Raw genomic sequence first — 23426 nt, forward strand, 5'->3', positions numbered from 1 at the left:
ACTATGCAGAACTGTGGCAGGCCCTGGGGAACAGCAATGACAGAAAAAAAACTAGTATTTGCAATTTTCAGGTACAGATTACTTTTAAAAGATCATGAGACATACTTATTTGTAAGCAGTTCAATTCAATTGCATTTAAAACTTAACAAATGTTTGTATAATCCTCACACCTTGACTCATCAAACACCAACAGATCCATAGCTACAGATACTTAGCAAATGGAAATGTTTCCTTAAAATCAATTCACCCCTAGAATGGTATTACTTACGTTGGATTACTTCTAGTCAAATGTATATATTTGTTCTACTGCAAAACTCTGGCAGGCTGTGCTTGTGTGACTGCTTTATGCCAGCTATTTCTCATTCCCTATCATGGTGTCTTGCACACAAATAATACCACATTGTGTTAAACTAAAATATTAATTGAAAGCCTTGCAGGCCTAACCAGCTGTAAAGCTGGGCTTGATTTGGCAACTTGAATCTTTAGCAACTGCATGATCCTGAGTGCCTTTTCAAAACCATTAAGATCACACTCTTCTCAAGAGGCAGGATTATAGCCCCAGTTTCAGACAAGACTATACTCCTTCACTGTCACAAATAATTCAAACAAGTCAGAACTGACTACCCAGTACGAATAAAAAGGCATCAGGTAGCTCTGGAAGGGGCCAAAGAAGGTAAGTTTCAAAAATCTTTATTGCTGCAGTTCTTATTTAGGTTTAAGTTAGGAGAATTAGCATTTTAAAATAAGTTATATCACCAACAATTTTCAACATCTATGAGTAGTTGAAAAACACCTACCCCATTTCCACTTCCTGTCTCAATGTCCAAATAGGAAGGGGGCATTTGCACTTTGCTAAGCACCTTAAAACAGGTCTTTAAGGCATGAGTGAGTTCTGGTAAACCTAATACTTCCATATTTTCCAGGAGAGACTGCACCATATAACTGAGCATCTGTGGAAGATACTGAGTCTGCACTTCAGAGTAGAGTTCCTAAAATAAATAAGAATTGTTTAAAATAGTTATATCATTATTCAACTGTCCAGAACACTGATCAATGATTGGTAAAGTCAGTTCATGAATGGTTAAGCTGTACAAATTTGCTTCAGTGCTATTCCTTCTTTCTTTATTCTACATTATGAACACTGAATCATACCCTAAAAATCTTACTACGGTCAGCCAGCTACTAAGAGACTAAAAAGTCCCAGAAAATTATTTACCCAAGAAGCAAAAGGTACACTTTTCCATTCCTTTGATAGAATCGCCATATTTTAAAATGCAAATGATTTTTATTTTGCTAGGCAATAGCATGGGTACCCATATATAAGTCAGCACATAAAACTATGCTTCGCAGGACATAGCATGCATATGCACACGTATGTCAATTTGCCTATTTTCACTTTAGGTAACCACAATATGAATTATTTGATTTTAAGTTTAAGACTTTGAAGCAGTTTACTTCAGGTTGTCTTACCAAAGGAATCACGTCAAGAAGAAACACCAATAGTGTGCAGAGCTCTGAAATTGTAGGAGGAGTGCTAATATTTTCAAGAGGATATCTCATCTGTGTGGATTTGTTTCTGGATTGAGAGAAACATTATTTTGTAAGCTTTTTTCCTGCCAAAATTCTTGTTACAATAAAAAAGCATTGTCAAAACCAGCACAAAATACTGAACAGCTGGGCTTTCTGAAGCAAAGTAAAATGGGACTTCTAATACAGCAGGAAAAAACATTCTGTCAAAACCACCTAAACCGTAGCATGTGGGATGCTTAAGTGCTTCTAATTTTCAGACAATTTCTGTACATGATCTTACTACTTGAAGTATAATCTTCTCTCTTATATTTAGAAAGAGATAAAAAGATAGAGATCTTTATTTTTATTCAAAACCAACTTGTTCGTCCAAGGAAGACCTCTCCACCTCCCCTCCCAAACCTCTTGTTCTCAGGTTGCTAGTTTCTATCTAATTGTTTACCTGTTTGCATTCTTGAAATATTTTAGGATACAACTTACATATCTGTCTGATTCTAACATGTATTATGTCCCTTCCAGAATTTAAATGCTTCACTAAACTTTATTATCTTACACAGGTAGCTCTTAAGTGGTATTTTTAAGAGGAGCACTATTGTTTGACAACATAAACACCTGAAACAATCTTCGAAACATTTGGTCATGTAATCCCAAAGAAAATCCGTGCTTAAGGATGTGATCAACAAATTAACTGTTTTGACAATTTCCGAAGCATTTTTGTTCTCTTTGATTGCACTGTGTGAAAGGGAAAAAAAGGAAAAAAAAAAGAAACATATCAGTGAAGATTCTAAGTGCATGCACATCACAGTATTAGCTGACGCATTCTAAAATCTTTTTCTCCCTTTCTCTGCAAGCTAAAAGACATTGATTGTTTTAAATCAAGGACTAAGTCATTCTGGAATAGCTCGAGTTTGAGTATCTTTCTCCCAGATGAAAGAAATCGAGCCTTCAACTTTGAAAATCAGAAGGCTAAGAGTTCTGTCGCCAGACTGATTCTTGGCCAATATAACTGGATTTAATCAATACCAATCATATGCAATGTACTTTATTTTCTTCTCTGCTAATCAAAGAGAAATCAAGTGTGTGGGGAAAAAGGGAAGTCACAGAGAAATCTCTTCTACACAGAAGGTCACTTTGTTAAAAACCTAACCTTCCTTAAATTGGTTGATTTTAGTAAGTTAGCTTAATAGAAATGATACAGTTTCAGTTCATAGTTGAAAACTTGTAGTTATACCTTGCAAGCACGTTGCCACTTTGATTGTAGCTAAGTTTGAGATCAGAACCAAGTGCATCTTTGCAGTACGAATAAAAGGCTCTAATAACTTCAAGGAACAGATCCCCAACAACCTGCGGCCCTACAATTGAAGAAAAAAAGGGTCCAGTAGTTGCACCAAAGTGATTGCTAGGCAGCTCAGTTACAAACTTGTACAAACTTAAATTAGGGATAGCTAGACTAAAAAAACATGATCACCCAAGTAGGAAGAAAATGCTGATGTCACTTTTTAAAATGTCAAATTTTCCAGTTAAAATAAAATGAAATATGTAGTTAAATATTTGGGGTTTTTTTACATTCTAGTTAAATACCACCTGTTGTTCATTTTAGGAACTTTTTTAAAAGTAATACTTGGAAAGCCATAGCACTGGTTCTGCATTACACTTAACTCACTTCCGTAAGGCACTGACACTGCAAGCATTTATAAGTGTGCATAATCATAACCATAAACTTGCAGTTCAAGTGCCAAAAATAATCACCATGTCTGTATCCATAAGGAAAACAAGCAGATTTCTCAATACACATTTAACATAGTAGCCTTGATTAAATTTTGAGGGACAAAAGCTGGAAAAATCAGCAAATTGAAAAGTTCAAATGCCTAAATATATAAAAGAAATGCATATTTGTAAACAGTTTTAAGAAGAAAGTACACGTTAGGTGTGTGCTGACAACTGCACCCAGTTTTCAAGGGTCAGCACTTTTTTGTTTTAATTGAAATTGTCTACAGAGGAGGTGAACAAATAATAAGTACAATACCCTAAACGTGGAACCATTAAAAAAAAGTAGTGTCTAAAGCATTCCAATGAGTGCTTCTAAAAAGGAAAAAAAAAGTTCAAGTGACTAAGAGTAGAAGAAAAGGTCAAAGATTCTTGTTATGGTTTAGTTTGCCACTTTTAAAAAAAAGAAGTTGCATTGCTAAATCCATTTCAAAAGGAAGTGAAAGTCATATTGGCTTAAGGCTCAAGAAGTTATATTTTGTGTGCTGACTGGAGCAGAAAGATTAAACTGAATAATGCAGTTCAGCTAAATAACCCTTATTGTAGTTCAGATTAACACTGATTGCCAGCCAAATAAAACATACAATAGGGTAGTATGGGTCATCTACTTTCTAAATTGGATTAATCAAGAAATTTATAATCTAACAACCTTAGTCAACTGTCCCTTCTTCAGCATTTTTGTCAGGAAACAAAAATATATGTTTTATATATAATATATATAATATGCTTTATAATATAATATGCTGTATAATATAATATGCTTAATGTAAGAGGTTTTAATTATGATAGATTTTTTAAATAACAGCTAAAACCAGTGGAAGGAAACATTAGCACCACTGTTTATAAACAGACTAACAACTGCTTCTACTAAGGTAGCGTTCATTTGTTAGATAAGCAATACAGAATCCTCATTTTTCCTGGCAGTGCTTTGATAATTCTTTAACAGGATATATGCTTAAAGGGACTTTCCTGACCCATGAAAGAGGATAAGCTTACCAGAATACAGGAGCCTGCAAAACCAATTGCCACTCAAGTGTTTAGTCTCAGTACATGAGTTTTATTCTAAGTCTATGGGCTTGGTCAATGGTAACATCACTCCCCCACCCAGGATAATACCTAGAACAACACTTTGGGATACAGTCAGTCATTAAGACTATTAGCTTCTAACAAATACCAGTTAACCAGTTCATAGGCTTCTCATACCTGTCAGATTAACAGAATATAATTTTAAAGATTTTGCTATACATGGTTCTTATAGAATACTATTAAATCCTAAAAATCTGTCAAGTTACTTTGGTTTATTTTTTTGATGCAGAAAGGAGAACTTGCCCTTTAAAATAAGGGTTGGCAGAGCCTCACCCTTCTGATGCTGGCAACTTCATGTACACAACAGAATAGACATGTGATAGTCAGGGAACAGGAGGAAATTCTTCACAGCTCAGTCACAAAGTCTCAAACTATAGCTCCCACAGCAGCGTCAGGCCAGCACAAGCTGGCAGCGCCACTGACAGAGGCACCCCTACCTCCCCACACCCATAACAGGTTATTTCCAGCTGGAGCACCTGCAGGTGAGTGGTACTGCACACTTGGGCAGCAGTACCACCATAGGCTAGCTGCCTGTGGGACTAGTGTCTGGAAAAGAAACACGGTCATAAGAGTCTTGTGCAAGTGTATAGGAAGGCCTGCAAGCACAGCCGAGCAGTGGAAACAAACCCAGGCAAGAGTAGTACCAGTGGTTTTCCAGATAGAAGCTGCTTTATAAGACAGAACAAAAAGAGGCCTGACAGTATTTTAGAGTATAAGCTCCAAGGAACAAATTGAGCAGAATCCTGAGACTAGGGCAGAAGCGGTTCTTTTTAAGTGGCCTCTCAGATCGCAGTTCCGGGCACAGAAGAGCATCATCCTCACTAGGATAGGTCTGTGCTAAGGGTGGAGCGCTCTGCAGAAAAGCCAGAGAGGGTACTTGCTCCAGAGCATCGTTCTGAACCAGGTCCCGGGCAAGGAATGCAGCCCCCTGCACACTAATACACAACGCACACATATTCAGAATTAGGAAGAATTGTGCAGGGTGTTGTCTTCAGTCCTACTGTCAAAGGCAATGAACACCAAGTTGTAAGAGTTGTTAGCAGTCCCAACAGAAGTGACAAGCAACATTACCTATTTCAGGTTTGTCAAGGAGACTGATTAGGATGCGGAAGGGTTTCAAATAAGCTTGATGCTGTTCCTCTGTATCAGACTCTGGGAATTTCTGATGTAAAATTTCAATCAAACTCTAGTAAAAAGAAAACATCAAAATGTTATACGTAGAAGAGAGATTGCCATCTTATTAAGACCTGAAGTGTTTCCAAATTTGATTTTGTTTAGTACCGACTACAACTGAACTTCAATTTCCCATACAGGGTAGACAAATCAATGACGACATCTCATCATCTGTACTCAAGAGCTGATCTTATTCAGAGAAGCATTTTTAAATAATTCAGGTAGTTCATCAAAGATGCTATCCTTTGGATTCATTAGATTCTATTTGTATTGTAAGCACATACACTATTGGGATAAATACAGCACAGCTGGCATCCAGATAGAGGACAATATAACCACCAAAAGGATGCTATCTTTAGGGACAGGAAGTGAAGGACAAACCAAGGGGCACAGTGAACAATTCTAGATGCAGTTTGTGCTAACATTTAAAAGGACCATAAATACATCTGTATACAATGAATACCAACCTCAACCAAAAGATCTTTAGAGTATTTTCCAAAGAAATAAATAGCATGGTCCTCAGAAGTTGTTGAGTCTGGAGCAAAAGTACCACCTTTAATATCAGAGCCTACAAGGTAAACAGAGACATCAGGAGTACAGAGAAACACTACAGTATGGAGCACTACACACACGTCATTTATACAAATATTGAAATTACACTGCATTTTTAACCTTTGTCATTTCAACCCTTTGCTTGAAACTAGCTCATGTACTGCCCAAGGACAGCCCACATATCACAGTTTGAGGCACCCAGATGCGCCATACTGAACATAAATCAAAACCAAGGCCAGATCCAGACATGGGGTCAGCAAGAGCAGCCTTCACACAACTACATGGCTGCAGCTCTTGCCCTGTCACTTTTAGCCTTCTCTTACACTGTTAAAAGAAAGCAGATGGGGAGAAGCTATAGCTCTCTTATAGCCCCTCCTTGACAATTAAGCCCACAGGGGAATTAATAGACTGATTACTTCCAGAAGAGCAAGGTTAAAATAGCGCCCCATTCCTTCCAGTCCACTGAACCACTTCAGAATGGACTGTGGACGGGACCAGAAATAACTCATCAGAATACCCTGTGATTCAGGACAGTGAAATGAATTCACCTCTGAACAGAAGACCTTGTTTGCCAAATTAATGCTTCATTTTATTAAACAGGTACTTAATAAATGGCAACTAAGCAACACTTTATCACCATTCATTAACTGCTGAAAAAGTGTATTACATTTTTAAGAACTGATTTTTTTTCTCTTGGGCATTCAGAATATTGAATATCACCGTATGTTGTACAGTACCTAGCAACCATGCATATAATCTTCTATTGAGTGACATGTCCCTCCTCAACAACGTCTGTGTAGCTGCTGACAGAATACAGACTAAATCAGACCTGCACAATAGAATAGTGCTTTCATTGCAGTCCTAGGATGAAAAACAAAGATACTTTAGCTGTTTATGAACACTGAAACAAGTCAAATTGGTAATGAGTTTTTTTTTAACTGGTAATATTAACGTTTTGAAAAAAAAGGCAACAAACCATCAACAACAAAATATTTTGTATACTAAAAATCTCAAGAAAGGGAATCTTACACAATTGTGATCACTTTCATATCTAAGGTACAGAGCTACAGTTAAGCTAAAAATACTAAATACTTCATTTTGTTATGCCTTCAGACTTAAAATTACTTGTTACTTTAAAAATACTGACTATACTACTAGGTAAGTTAGGAAATGATGTTTCAAGTAATATTCTCTTTCCTAGTCTTTAACAGAAATATCTTAGTTTAGCGCAGACAATTCCAAATGCTGAAATCCTACTTGAAAAAGGAGCTCGATATTTTTTCTATATGCAGTTTCTCAGGCCTGAATACTTCAAGCACATTCCAAATATCACGCAATATTCACAGTGAAAGCACATCTTCATCTGAAGCTGTAAGGAGTCTGAGAAGCAGCAGAGTCTCCTCTACTATTAAAATTGATGGGGAAACAAGAAACTGCAAAATCTGTTCATTGATTTTTGAAGGTTCAAAATTCAGACATTTGGCAATAACAGAGGTAGGAGCTGGATCGGTTTCACAGAACACACCTTCCCGCACAAAGTGTGCATGCGACAATACCAAAATAGTCCTCTTACCAAAGCTGTATAAAATGGGAAGAAGAAGAGAATCACTTCTAGAGTGTTTCTTTGCACAAGGACATTTGAATCCAATACTGATACACACAAAGACTTTATCTGTAAAAGGAAAAGAAAGCACAACGGTCTTTTCCTTCATGATAACATTTAAACTACAGTCACTGTTAATAGTCTCAAGAAGGAAAGAAAGCAAACTTGGTTACATGTCAACAATATCTTTCTAAATCAGAGGATAATTACTTAGCCACTTAACTCCTGCCCCCAAAATGAGTTAAAAAAAAGTTTTGTGGAATACTGTTAAAAGAATCGTTAATACTTACGAAACACTTGGTGTTGTAACAATACAGAATGTCACAGTGTGACATCACCAGCTATCAGAATGTGAAGCCTCACAAAATGCAGATATTAAAGTACTCTAACTAGCATTACAGTTATTCCATCACTCCAGTTTAACATAAATTACTACCTACTGAAGATTTCCATTTTACTGGAAAAAAAAAATACTAAATTTCAGAATTGTTTCCCAGGACTGCAAGCACTTTGAGAAATCTGCATTAAACATTGTATATACTGTATCATAGAAAAGCTATTAACGCAAATTCAGAACAAGTAGAGAAAAGATGTCAGGTTTATCTTCTGATTTGAAACAGAACAGTCTTTTAAGGCTGTATGCAATACTGGTAACAAAAACTGCAGAAGCTTCAGAAGACTTGCATTCTGCAGGCTAACCAAAATCGGTATGGGAGATTCTCTGCTGTATTTCAGGTAAGATGCTCCCATGAAGTAACTGTATGAAGCAATTCCATCAGCCTCTCTTTCTCTCTCTCCAAAATATTTTTAAAAGCATGTCATTCTAATTGAATACAGAGAAGGCATGATCTGCTAGTATGCAGGTATTATGGTAGATAAGAGCATTCTACAAGGAGTGTAATGAACTTACTGTGAGCTTATAATCGGTGCCAAGCATGTATTTCTGCTGTTTTCCAGACAGCTCTCTGTTGATATGACTGACAACAAAAAGAGAAGCAGGCAGCCTGATGGATGGGCTGACCAGGACACTGCCCCAGAGTGCTCCATAGAACATTTCTTGGCCCATCAATAAGGAGAGCTTCACAAGCAGAGCATCTGTTCTGTACAGAAATATATTTGACAGGAGAAACTAGGTTTTTGTTTTATACCATAAAAAGGCAACTATACACAGAATTAGTACTGCAATCGACATTATTTATTTAATTTCCTCATCTTTGTATTATCAGTATTGCCCTTTTCACGTGAAGATGGCCAGCATCTGATTGTATGAAAACAATCAGAAAACCCTCAATCCTTTGTTTCTGTGCATGTTTTGGAAACTTCTCAAGTAATTATCTGCAAACATTAAGCTCTGACGAAATTACTGCAGTAGCTCTGATTGATTGCAAAATACTTATGGTCAGAGGAGTGCAATGCTGAATTGGAAATAATTTAAGCTGATGCTAGACTCTGAAAGCCAATTTTATCAGTCTGGGAACTGGAAGATATCCTACATATTTGTACTTACAAATCAATTACCTCAATTTGTAAGTTGCTGAATTAAAAAAAACATGAGATAAAATGACACACTGTCAGTTATTGCACACAGGACTGGTACGCTGAAATTAGTTTAAAGGCAATCACATTGGAGGTCCTATGACTGAAGACACATTCTCTGCTTTGGCAACTCTGTCACTACTCTAGTATTTTACTATAATGTAGGAATTAAAACTTCACGTGAGGAATGTAGAAGTGAGAAAAGAGGAAGAAATCCAGCACAGAAGAGGGACACCCCCCCCCCCCCAATCTGATGTTCTTTTCCATTTCTTGATAAAGTAGCCCTCAAGCCATTTTTTCTTTTCCATTTTATGTGTGTGTGGGCAAACTCACGCATATGCATGTGTTTAAGAAGGAAATAATTTCTAGGGTGAAGCATGACCTGAGCTAATACTTCTGCCACTTTCAGGAACAGCAGGGGATGTATTAGTGTTAGTCCTTAATGCTGAAGATTCTGAAAACATTCAGTGGAGAGTCTCTCATGAAGCTGAATTTAAAATTAATCTAACACATCTTCTGACAAGCTATCTTGGTCTATCTTTCTTGCCCCAGAATCATTACGATGAGTAAACTACAGAAAGACTTTCTCATGCAATTTTTATATTTGACAAAATAACATTAAATTAATTTTAGCATAAATCTTTCACAATGAAATATACAGTCAGTTCCCGTCTGTGATCCTGTTTGTTCAAGGCAAAGAGGAAAACAATGCCATCAAGAATAGGGAAAAAAGGTATAAAACCAGAAGTCAAATCTTGGAAGTTAATCTGCAATTCCCATTAATTCACTACTTCAAATTTAGTCAGTTTCAAAATAAGTTCAGTCTCCCTTAAAAGGCTTCAGATAGACAGGAGATTTAATTCCAAGGGATCCCCTTTCTCCCTCAAGTCCCGAGCAACTAGTGCTGTAGGAAAGAGAAAAGTATACGCCATCACTTATATGCCTGCCTGACAAAAAACACATACTGAAATTCATGTTTCTACAGCAGATGTATGAGCTGTATACTTGTCCATAGATCTGATGTTCTGGAATTGGCAACTGAATGCTACTCACCAAGTTGGGAACACACGCAATCTACTCTTAGCCACTCCAGCAATTGGTATGAACCTTCAATTTAATACTTGTTTTTAAAAAGAGGCATTAGATGTAGAAGTATTTTGCTTATCAACTGTAATCTATGCAGCCTAGCATATCTCCCTCTCTTCTTTTTTCTTAAGTGTACACACAGCTATTTAAGATTCAAAAAGGGCAGAGAGAACAGCCAACACATCCAGAGTGGTAATACAGAAGGAAGTACATTACCAATGCAACATTTAGTGACCCTTTAAGCAAAGAAACATTTGGGTGAAACCTACAGTGACTGAGTTCTTATAAGATCTTACAAAACAGTTCTGTAACTGAAGTAAAACCACTACACAAACGGGTGCTGAGCTGCTCTTCTCAGCACACTTCCTGATCCTGACTTTATCGTACTGAATGCCATTGTCATTACTGCCAGGGGCACCTAAGAGTGAGAGAGATACTTTTTTCCCACAATAGATTTTATAAGAGTTGCCTCTTGCTCATGTTTTCAGAACCTGAAGGTTAAGTATCTGGTATAGAAAGACTGGAAAGAATTCAGCTGCTTTCTCGTGTTACAATATTTAAATAGAATTTATTGACAGAGCAGTGGTTTGGGGAGTCAGGTTAATTATTTAGGAGTTCAGAGGAGCCCTAAGCAATATTTTTTATTCCTTTTTCTCAGCACATCTATTTTTAACCCTGCTTTTCCTCTTCTGTCCTCTTCTCCTGAGATGAAAATAGAAGGGGAAAGGGTTTTTCTACTTTAGCACTATACGTTGCAACTTTCAGGGACTCACCATTCTTCCACCCTTAGAAGCTCTTTTATCAAGCCTTCTATATAGAGAGTTGACAGAAATTTCCTGAGAATTCCCTAGGAAAGCAAAATACAGTATATTGCTTTTAAATTAATATTAGTTCTTACCTGTCGTAAATTTCTGATCCTTCTTCCAATCCAGGCAGCAGTCCTATTACAAAGGCTTGAAGACCAGGCAGGAGGGACTTTTGGAGAGGAAGAAAGTACTTCTCATACAAACCAAGGAGAACAGGCCTCACTGACATTGCTGCATTTGCCAGCAGAGGAAACAAACCAGAGCTTTTAAAAAAAAGAAAAAAAAAAAAAAAAAGAAAAAAAAAGGTAAGGAAAAAAATTAGTTAACTAAAATAGACTGTGAAAGGCATATGCTTTTAAAGAAAAGTTTACCTGTACAAGAATAAATCCTTGGCAAGCCATTTTGTCCCAATAATTTTAAAGATTATTTCATAGGTTTCTAGTGCCTTTAAATGCACTCCACTAGGTAGTGCTGGATGCAAACACTGAGATAATCTTTTACTGATGATCAGCCGTCTTGGTAACAGAGAATACTTCAGGTTACTCTGAAGAGCCTGTGGAAGAAAGGAGATGAGAATAAACAGCTATAATGTAAAACATGATGTATATGATGACTGCATGTCAAAGGCTTCCTACTAGCACATTGAGAACAACTAAATGCGTTCAAGAGTTTTCTCTCATAAATGCATTTTGTTACACTGAAACAGCAGAATTCTGCAATTTAGTTTTCATATGGAATCAGCCAAGAACAATCTAGAAAAGTCTGGTCTTACTTTGCTTAGAGGCTGGAAAAGGAAGTCAAAGGACAGGACAGGGACAGGGTACCCTTATCCTATCTCCGGGGGAAGTAGGGAAGTAACAAGAAGAGTATGTCAGCTTTTAAGGACAGGGAATAAAGTAAGAAAGAATTAAATAACGATCTTTCCTCGTAAATTTTCATTTCACGTATAGCCAAAATATAAACAAAAACCTTCCGACAAAAGCAGGCATGATTAAATGGGACAATAACATCTTAGAAGTTATTTGTAATTCTGTGTGGCTACGTTCAGTAAGCTTTATTAACTATACCCACTGTATTGACGTGGACAGGAAATAGTTAACTAAGTATTGCAGACAGGCCAGGTCTCTGGAAAAAACAAACTGTAGCACCTTACTTTGGAAAGATTACTCTTTTCCTTGAACCACGCATGCCTTTCAGCAGTATGAAAGTAGCATTGAAGTATCTCTCTTCAATTCAGAGACAATTAAAAAAAGAGGTTGCAAGTAAATGGCACTTTAGCCTTTGATCACTGTCTGCTGATGCAAACAGATGTTTCACTGCAGATTGACATTTGGGATGTTTTCAGGATTAGGAGAATTCTTGACTCTCCCAAAGGTTAAGTTGTGGTCTTATCCTGCATAATTGTTTTAAACTTGAGGTTCTTCTATCCTGCCTGAAAAAAGGTTTTGAAAAAAGCAGCAGACGAGTGAACTAACCCTTCCTTGCTCATTTCCAAGAAAAAACCCAAAACAGTTCAGCGATGATCACAGCATTCACTTGAATGCTGAATACTCTCATCAGCAGTAAGAGGAAGAGAGAAAACCCATCATCTTTCAAAGGTGCGTGCAACTTTATCGTTTAAGACTTTGCAGTCGGTAGGCATGAGAAGCTAGAATCTGTGAGACTACTATTGCGTTATTTTTCCCATTTGCTGTCCTTCCTGAACTGAGAGACCAGCTGTTAGTAAAGAGCTTCTAGTAAATAAAATTTACTCAAGAAGAAAAAGGCTGAGAGTTTGTAACAACAGTAAATAGAAATGTCACACCATTCTGAAATACATACAGTACAGGTGCCATTCAGAGCCAATTCATTTCCTTCCTTCCCTCCCCCACTATGAGCACGAGATCTGCATTTTAACAGGTCCTAAAAACTAGCATCCAAGAATACAGCAATATGTCACATATGAAACTAAACCAGGTTATATTTGTGGAGTTATCTTTTATATCTTTTTATATCTTTTATATTTGAGAGATTTACTCATATATTACGTGAGTAATATTATTTCAATATTAAAGATTGAAATCCTTAATACTTGTAACAACGTTGAAGACTGCTTGAAAGCTGGACTTTGAAACATTCTGTTTATATTGGTTGGTATGTATTTGCCCACACCCTCTGTATATATAAAAGAAGGTAATTAAAAAAAAATATATGCTAATTGTAAATATTTTTCCTCTCAATCTTAAGATTGAACAAATACCATCTTAATATTCTATCAGTTAAAATTTAAATATCAACTAGGTAGAAAATGAAAATATTCACTGTTTATTACACAGAGAATCTGATCCATTACAGAAATAATGCCATCTCATAAAAAATGTCTTGTTTGGCTTATTTCATTTCCTAAAGATGTGAAATAAATCTCCACCAGCAAATAAGAACTCTCCTTCCCCAAACATCAAAACATTTAGTCAGAAGAGGAAAAAATACTCCAGGTATATTATGAGTTGAATAGTGGATATTCAGGGATAACTCAGCGTTAAGTATTTCTCCTGGGTAACTCTGAAAGCTTCCTATATCCAAATTCCAGCAGGTGAGACTAACTTAGAACAAGACTACATTCATGTACATGTGCCAACTACACTGTGTCTCCTAAACAATCAGAAGACATCTCTGTACAGGAAGCAAGATTTGAAGACATTTATTACAATCGTCATACGTAAGCTGAAGAGTTTCTCTCCATCGCATCAGAATGATTCCGAGATGAAACTCCCTTCTCAAAAATACATAATCTTTTTTCCTGACTTGGGTTGAAGAAATACACAGTTGGATACAAACCACAATTCTTCTCGAGTGGGTGTTAACAGTTGCCTCTGATCTTCCAGCAGATGCAAGGGATTTTAAATCACACTGCAATGTATTACAAGACTGAGGTTGCACCAAGAGCCATTCCAGCAGAGAGGTGGGTTGGCTGCTACTTTGCTGAAAAAGTTCAGATTCTTTACAGCTTCCTTAGAATTGCAGGGCTCAAAGAATTTTAAAAGGGCTGAAAGACATTAATTAGTGGATGGATCTAAAACTGTTCATTGAAATAAGAGTGACATGATAATATACATATTTCCAAATGCTAATTAGTTTCTGTGAGCCAACAGGCAAAGCTAGAGAAGCTTGATTTTTAACTATCCTGAGCTCCCACAACTGAAAAAAAGAATCAGTTGTCTGTGAGATCTAGGACTGCTGAAATGCCATGATAATTTCAGTTGTTACAGGTAGTTAAATGTTGTAGTAGCAAGCCTGGTATCATTAGCACTGTATGCAGATGAAGATCCCATCCCAAGCCATTGCTTCCACATTCAGAATCCAACACTAATGACTGCAGATGGACAACTCTGCTCACAAGTTTCCACATCTATTATTCACCTATTCTTCTGATTCTTGTGAGCTTAACTTGACTGTCTTTATTTACATATGAGCTGAAGCCCACCCATGATCTACTTTTCCTCCTTGTCTCCAGCTGCTTTCCACATGAGCAGTTATGGTGGCAGAAGTGTTAAATGTCACCGGAACTGCTAGTAAGGGTTGGCCTGAGAAGCCTGAACTGCCAGCAAGCGCTCCACGCTTAATATATCATCCCAGGGTCTGATTTTCACAGATCAGTGAGAAATCAACAATCCCAGAAAACCAGGATGTATTTAACCTACCACTGGCTTTTAAAATAAAGACTTTAATGAGTAAGTCAGGAAAAAATGAGCCATGCAAAGTAATGACTTGTGTCCATGTGCATGTCCAGTTTTCAACTTTTTACAGGTTCTTTTTCTTTATGACTGTCTAGAGAATACATTATACATGCTAAACATTTTCTAATGCATAAACATGCTAGGAGTTTCCTTGAATGTGGGCTATAAAGGGTAGAAAGGGAAGACTACCTATTCTTTGTGTATACGTGTGCCTTAAAACAAAACAAACACAGACACATGCACAGAGGAATATATTGCATTTCCACAGTTACTGGTTTAAGTCATTCTGCATAGCTTTATAGCACCACTAGAGACCAGTTACAGCAATTTGCCTAGACATAAAAAACCCAAGCAAATCAAGTAAATATTTTTTATTTACATAACTAAATTTCCAGAAAAAGGGAGCATGTACATCAATTTATAAGATTATCTTCAACTAGGAGATACTATAATTCTTGTTCTAGACAACAGTGGTTGGGAGGAGAGGCTGTGATTCCATATTCCACTGATTCATTGTCCAAGTAAGCAAAAAAATTGTAAACAGAGCTCCAGCTTCCCTAAAAGCAACAGCATGATGTTCAAAGATGGTTGTAAGGAAACCGTAAACTAGGAGCTGGAGTTATATTAAAAAAGAGGAAAAAAAAGATGTATAAAATATCCCTAGTCCTGCACATTGCATTTGTGCATCGGGTGTGGTGAAGTTCCATAAAGCAATTAGGAGGCAAAGCTTCCCTTCTCAAAGATATAAGGCTTGCCTTCAACAGAAGGCAAGTGGTGCTTGTGTTTGTAATTCGGCCAACAGTTGTTATAAAGCCATGGCAGTCAGAGTTCTCATATGAAGCAGCTGGTGTAATTAATGGCTGTGCTCATTAAATCCGTATTTCAGAAGAATCCTTCTCTTCTCTCCCCTCAAGAACAGACATATTGTAACATTAAGTGTTACTACTGAAAGAAACAATAGTTGTGCAGCTGCAATGATTTTTGTGCTCTTTCCCCTTCCCCTCCAAAGAGATCAAGTGTTTGGTTGAGATCATATTCACCTTGAAGTTTTTGAAGCAAGAAAAGCCCACAGAAACAAAAAGTAACATACTTGTTTTCTATTGAAAGTCAAATTAAAAAGAAAATTACTGTGAAATTGCAGACTAAAGACTAAAAATTAGTATGGTAAGAATTTATAATCTGTGCATTCACACACTTGTGTTATGTGCAAGGATAAAAACCAATTTGAAAGTGCTCTTTTAGAGCAAATATTGCTATCATTACTGAACAAGTCAACCAGGCTGTAAGCATAAAATAAATCCCTCTAGAGCAATTGATTGTTCAAATGTTATAATATTTTGTTTTCATGGTGAACAATAACCATAAATGAACATCTTGCTCAGAAAAGGGACACTGGCCTGCCAGCCAGGCTTAGTGGCAATGGTCACTAGTGAAGGTTATGTGCAAGTTCCATACCACTGGTATCCAAAAACTGTTGACAAATTGTCGAACTATGTATTTCTGCCAATATGCACGGCAAAATCCTGTCCATTATTCTTGTCAAACAGATGCAGGTTGGGGTTTTTTGGTAGGTTGGTTGGCTTTTTTGTTTGGGTTTTTTTGTTGTTATATATATATATATATGTAACAACAATATATATTTTTTGTTGTTTTTTATATATATATATATATATACACACACACACACATATATATATATATAAAATGAACAAACAGGGGAGTTCAAACATTCACTTGCCAAAAACCCTGTGAGATTTTGTGCTCTTCTGTGAATCAGTAAATTTCAGAGACTTTTTTGAAAACGTCCTATCATAGTTTCCTTACAAAAGCGGGCTGTGGAATCCAATATTTACTACTGCTCAGTTCTTCATTTTGCAAACTGTGTCACTTACCTACTGTTTGCCTGCACCCAGAGTTAAAATTTCTGGAAAATATATGCCTAGGATTAAAAACCCTAATGCAAACTATGCCCTTGGATTTTCCTAACTTCATAATACTTTTAGCCTCTTAATTGCCTGAAGTTCCCCCTACATGAATACCTTTACATGCATTTTATATAATATACATATCTGTTTATACACTGAATAGACAGTGAAAAGCATTTTGGATACGAAAACAATGATAAAAGCACCTATTTCACTTACAAACCCACATATGCTGAACCAACACCTATTTCTAGGTTTAAAAAAGACAACACCCCTCCCCCTCAGCATTTTTTGCTATCAAAGTATCAAAGTGATTTCTCAGAGTTGCATCCTTTTACAACATCGGAACAAGCTGGCAAAATCTGCGATAACGCAATCATATTTTAGTATTAAGACAACTGAGAAGGATTACTGCATTCTGGATGCAACAATCTGTACTGAACATCTGAAAACCTTAGTTACAAAACAGTGCTTTCCAAACAGCGAACATATACAGATTTGCAAAAACAATAAAAACATTTTTCAAAGCTGTATCCAAGAACAGTACTGAGAGGAGAATAACCTACTTCTTGAAGCATGGAGCAGCCCAAGCTGCAACTACTAAATGACTGGTTTATAGTAACTAGAGCTTGAACAGAAGCAAAGCACAGAGAGAGAGAGAGATTTACAAGTGGAATATGTAAGTTTAAGGGCAAAGCTGAAGACCATCTTTAAAACATCAACATCCATATTTACTGCCTGTTTAATTCAGCTGTTTGCATCTGTCCATTTATATTCTTCTGTAAGTATTTACAAACATTACTTTCCACTGTTTCTCCTTCACCATGATGATAATGCATAACACCCATAGTATTCAAATTAAAACCTCAAAAATCTTGCCCTTGCAAACTTGGGGTGTAGTATAAGTTAGCAAATTCTGCCAGCTCTCCATCCTTCGCTCACGTTCACACTTGGTACAGGCAGTTCTGTTCAGAACACTGCAGGGGCGATTCATCTTACCTAACCTCAGAAGCCTAGGTCAGCTAAAAAACATGGGCAAAACTGCAGTAACTCACCTCAGGCTCCCTATAAAATCAGTGAAGGACACGTGCAATTTTAGGACAGTGTTCATCTGACCTACTTTAAACAGCAAGAGATGAGTCACAAAACAATTAAAAACAAAACAACCCCTTATTTCCTCTAATGTGATTCAAGGTGAAGCTGTCCACACTGAAATCATGTGACGTTAGATAAGGCTCATCTCCCTTAAGTGACAAAAAATAATATTTCTAGATCTACAAACTGACCCATTTGGCTGACCATTCAGGTTAAAGTCAACTGGTTTCTCTGTTGCTTCTCTGGTTCCACAAGTCACTGTGAAACATCAGTGAGAACCATAGAAGCAACAGAGAAACTGTGAAAAACAACCTTCAGTTTAACCTTGATAGCTAAGTAGTAATAGAAAGAAGTAGCAAAGTTGTCTCTTTTCACCAGGAGTAACAGCAGCAAGAGCTCCAAGATCACTTGTTTCAGCCAAGGCCAAAGGGATCTGGATCAGCTCCCTCCGTTCTTTTTCCCCCATCTTGAAGTAGCAAGAGCCTGTGCTGCTTTCTCCAGACCTTGTATTGAAAGGGTAATGCCACTGGGCTTCCACAGAAATAAGACAGTGTGTGTGCAAAGTATTGTTGAAGCCTGCCTATGGGAGAGAAAGCCTCAGAAAATATTACACCTACATAAGCAAAAACACCCACAATTAAAGTCAACAATACAAAGATCCTTAAGAAACATGTGCTTGAGAGAGATCTTCCATGCTACTCTAGAAGCATGAAAAGTACTTCCGAAACTCCTCGACTTACTCATCCTCTTTTGTCTCTCCCTTTCTCAGCATTTTCACATTTGCTTAGTAATAGGCATCACTGCACACCAGTTACTGACACCCAAGTTCCTGAGTATGACCACGTGCAGTGTTTAAAAACATTTTTATCATTGAGATCCTGTTGATCTCCTCCCTCCTACCCATTCTCTCTGTGCTCATTCATTCACCCTCAGAACTGACTGTAGAAGAAATTAGGCTCTTCTGTTATAAACAGCTCCACCTCCCCCCAGCGCTAACAGAACTCAACAACAATATTTATGTTTTAGTATGTCAAAGACCAAGTAATCATAGGAGTTAAGAGAATAGCTATTGACATCTTATTTCACAATCTCCCTTTTGGCAGCACATTCCCCTGACATATTATCCTTATTTTCAGATAACAGACAGAAGCAGATGAACACTGAGGATGATTTGCTCTACCAATTCTTAAGCTCCTAAAATGATTAAGTCCATAAAATACCACAGCAGATGGACTGATGTAACAGTTAAAAGCTTTTTTCCTTGGTTTCTACTATGCTGCTACATATTTTGGCAATTCTGTACCTGAATAAGAGTTTCAGATAATGAGTTAATCAGTTCAGGTGTTCATCTAGGTCAAGATAAAAGATCAAAGCCTACCTCTTGCCACAGGTAAGAAATCTCTCACTCTAATTATTTCTAATTTCTTGGTTTGTTCAGCTTGGAGAAGAGAAGGCTGAGGGGTGACCTCATCACAGTTTACATCTTCCTCAAGTGAGGAAGCAGAGGGGGAGGTGCTGATCTCCTCTCTTTGGTGACCAGCGATAGGACACAAGGAAATGGAATGAAGCTGCATCAGGGGAAGTTCAGACTGGACATTAGGAAAAAGTTCTTCATTGAGAGGGTGGCTGGTCACTGCAACAGGCTCCCCAGGCAAGTGGTCACAGCGCCAAGCTCGTCAGAGTTCAAGTAGCATCCAGATGACGCTCTTAGTCCTATGGTTTAGTCTTGGGTAGTCCTGCAAGGAGCAGGACTTGATGATTGTTATGGGTCCCTTCTAACTTGAGATATTCTATGATTCTATAATTCTATGGATTCTCCTCCCCTTTGAAGGCTTAGCAACAACAGCAGAGGCATGTAAGGCATATATCGGGTAACAACAGATGTTTCCTTATGAATTCCGCAGGAGTTGCCTCCTCTCACATCTATTTCCTTAATCACTGTAACTACTCTTGCCCCACGTACACTTAGGAAGAGCTTTATGTTAAAAGAGACCACATGGGACACAAACAACACACAACTTGTTTCTTGGGCAGGAGGAGAGGACACACTTCCTAGGTGCTTTCCCATAAGTCTTTTTCTTTCTGCCTATATTCAGCCTTATTTTCCATGGTCATACAAAAGACACCAGCAGCAGCAAATCAATTATTTCCCCAAATACAAGGGAAAGGCACAGTCAAGTAAAGGTGGTCTTTAAATATAAACTTTGACTCAGAATATATACTAAAACTTGTGACTTCCTGTTCTATCTAAAGACATTTTTAGCTGCTCTAGAGCAAGTAACCAGCATCCTGAGGGTTTCTTCAATGCAAAAACTAAATTAACTTAGCTGTATAAAGGAAACAAATACCACTTGAAGGAAACCTCTGTTGGTTTTACCAGAATTTCTCACATTTATATAAAAGATACTGACTTAGCTGCTTCCATTACCCTTCCTTTATGAACTATTTTTTTTTGAGTGAATTTTCAATTTTGCCAAGTACTGTAAGTTACAGAAAAGTTAATAGCAATACAATAATAATGAAATATATATAATATATGTAACAATACAATAACAATAAACAAATGAAAAAATTTTCCTGTGACACTGTACCTTATTGAGTTTGCCGAGGGAAGATATAAGATCCGCCCATTCACTTGATGATTCAAAGTTTCTCAAAGCTTTCTCAATCGCTGAAGAATAATTTCTGTATCGGTAGTCACCAAGTAACTCCTGCTCTTCTGGATCCATCTTCAGTTCTCATAGCAGGGTGAAATTTCCTGGTAAACTAAAACATGCACACAGTTACAAAAAGATAACCCGCATTTAAGTTCTGGCAAACCTCAAGTACTGTAAGATAACAATAAATATGTAGAAGCACTGACGGATCACAATAAACAAGTCATCTGATCAAGTTTCAACACAAAGTTAAAAATAATTTAAGAGGCATGACTCCAACTCCCCACTGCCTGTTTTAGAAGTTTTGCAGTCACATTTTCCAATTTATGAAACATGTTTTTTCCTTCCACGCACATGGATCTCTCACACAATGACAAAAGAAAGGAATATGAAGTCTCACTATAAACGGTCAAAGCGCTGACAAGGAATTAGGGAGAAGTAAATAGTTTTCATAAGTTATCATCCGTGCAGTGTTTTGAAAGGTTACCTGTAGCAGTGGAATGTGAAACATTTCATATCGAAATGCAGCTTTCCAGAGGAATCCCCTTAAAGGGCCTCTCAGCCCACAGCAGAAGGAGCTCTCAGAGCTCTGCATCTCAAGTTGTCAGCAGCAGATGCTGAAGTACAAGACTAAGGTATTGTGCCAAAGCATCAAGGCATACATCCTAATCTTCCTTTATTTCACCAAAAAGTATCCGTATATTTTTACGGAGGAAAAATAAGTTATCCAGACCTGATTTTTTCATATTCTGCAATGTATTTAGATTAAAAAAAACAAAACACACCTATTTTAGAACAATGGGAAACAAGCGTGGTTGGATTTTACGGATTGAAAAATCATACCTTCACTCTTATGCCAGCTACGACACTAGTTCTCCTGTCAGCTAATATAAAAATATTCTTCTGGGGAGATGCTTAGGTTTAGGAACACCAGGTTTAGGTCAATCTGTGCTACATCACTGATACAGAAAAGAAAGCACGGTCCTACAACAAAACATTTTATAATGTTTCTGGAAGGCATCTGCATTCAGTTTCCTCCTATTAGGACACAAAAATAAACCCAAGTAGTCCTCTATACTCTTTTAAAGCAGGTCATCTCTCACAGCATTAAAAAAAAATCAACAATTGTGTATCATCTGTTAACTTTAATAAACAACAACAACAACAACTACATCAATATAAGATTTTTGGTAGCAAACTCTCAGAAGAAAAATGCTGGATGGACCCAAAAAAGAGAAAGGATTTTAAAGGCAGGTTTAAGCCACCTTTGCACTCCTCTGATAGTAGGATTCAGCCATTGCCAATACAACCACTATATGTCATCCAACCTACATCCACCTCTATGAAAAGAAAAAAAAAAAAAATATTATCACACAATGTCATCAGGGCCATGTTTGGTTGATTGGTTGGTTTTGTTTGTTTGGTTTTTTTGCTACAGTAAAGGTTTAATTTTCTGTTTTCACCAGGATGTATGGAGCGCTTCTCACAGCAGAAAGAGTAAAAAAACCTCACTGCCTTGCAGGATATAACATTCATCTGGGATACAGTTATCTTTGCTCCAACAAGGATTTAAAAAAAATGTCAACCCTCCCATAAAACCTAACAAAGTGGCAAACTTGCAATATACCGTCGGCAAAAATTAGGAGGAATCTGGTATAGACACTGCCCCTGCCACTCACAGGGCAAGAAATTGAACCCTGTTTCCCTCATCTCATGTAAATACCTTAATCATTGGACTACTGGATTGTATTCATACTCCTTAGAACAAAGCATGAGCTAGGAAGTATCCTAGCAGCTCTCTGCCAAGTCAAGAGTGCTGCCACTTTCATAAACAGGAGATTTGTCTGCATCATTTAGAATCGGGCAGCTGTTTTGCTGACAGAACACATCAAATTCCTTCATTTGTAAGTGCAATATACCTGCATGAATCCACTTAGAGAACAGGAATCAATCAAATTATCAACAGCACTTAGAGAGGTTCTAAATATTCTGTGAAAATCATGTCCTAAAGCATTCTCATAGCATTAAAACCTGGTCTATTTAAGTAAAATCTAGTTAGATGCTGGGGGTAAAATAGAACATACCTACTCAAGAAAAAATGAAACTAATAAAACTTCAATTGGGGGGAAAATTGTCTTGTTCAGGTCTTAAGACACTTTCTTTGGACTCTGCTGTGAAAAGACAGGTGAACGGTGTATTCCCACCCAGAAAAGCAGTGATGGACTTAACGATTTAGTGCGCATTGATGTTCACGTACCTTTGCTGCTAGATGTCAGCAAGGTTTGAAAAAATCCAATAATCTAAATATGGCCAATAGATCATATTTGTGCTTACACACAAAGGCAGGAAGATTGAAAAACAAAAAAAAAAGCCAAACCAAAACAAAAGCACTTGCCAGTGACCTTCAGGCACATCTTCCAAATCCCGGGTCACAAACTTCCTTCGTAAACGGAGACGTTAACAGGTACTCATCAACTTTCAGCATTGTCTTACGGCAGGTTAACGAGGCGGGCGCTCTGCCTCCGATCCCGAGGGACGAGGCGCTGCCTCCCCGGGCTGCGGGGCCTCTGCGGGCAACCCGCGCCCCGCCGCCGGCTGCTGACGGCTCGGGAGCCCGCCTGAGCCCCGCGCCAGGCCCGGCCGCGGCGGGAGCGGGGCGCCTCTCAGGGCCCGCCCTGCGGGGACGGGCCGGGGACCCCCCAGGACACCCTTCCCCGGGGGGCGAGGCGAGGCGAGGCTCCGCCGCCGCTTCCCTCCAGCCTCACCTGTCAGGCGGGGACCGCCGAGGCTGCGGCGGCGGCGATGACAGGGCGGGCTCCCCGTCCGGGCCGCCAACGGCCCCCCGCGGCGGGTCACCCCCCGATGCCGGCGGGTTCCCCACCCGCCCCGCCCCTCCC

General features: G+C 38.0%; 1 protein-coding gene across 4 annotated transcripts in view; it reads right to left on the minus strand.

Annotated features, from left to right (window-relative positions):
* The window catches only part of DOP1B (DOP1 leucine zipper like protein B), a 63851-nt gene that overhangs the window by 30795 nt on the left and 9630 nt on the right, over positions 1-23426 (minus strand). For all 4 annotated transcript variants that reach the window (XM_082331632.1, XM_082331633.1, XM_082331631.1 and 1 more), the window contains exons 2-13: positions 20464-20638; positions 11508-11689; positions 11229-11399; positions 8619-8808; positions 7679-7777; positions 6843-6966; positions 6021-6121; positions 5452-5566; positions 2759-2879; positions 2140-2259; positions 1471-1576; positions 798-989 (exon numbers count right to left, since the gene is read on the minus strand). In XM_082331632.1, coding sequence (XP_082187758.1) covers positions 798-989; positions 1471-1576; positions 2140-2259; positions 2759-2879; positions 5452-5566; positions 6021-6121; positions 6843-6966; positions 7679-7777; positions 8619-8808; positions 11229-11399; positions 11508-11689; positions 20464-20601 — 1659 coding nt within the window. In that variant the 5' untranslated portion in view covers positions 20602-20638. The remainder of the gene's footprint in view (positions 1-797; positions 990-1470; positions 1577-2139; positions 2260-2758; positions 2880-5451; positions 5567-6020; positions 6122-6842; positions 6967-7678; positions 7778-8618; positions 8809-11228; positions 11400-11507; positions 11690-20463; positions 20639-23426) is intronic.

This window comes from Platalea leucorodia (genome assembly GCF_965183815.1).
Source record: "Platalea leucorodia genome assembly, chromosome: 2".
In the NCBI taxonomy this organism is placed as follows: Eukaryota; Metazoa; Chordata; class Aves; order Pelecaniformes; family Threskiornithidae; genus Platalea; species Platalea leucorodia.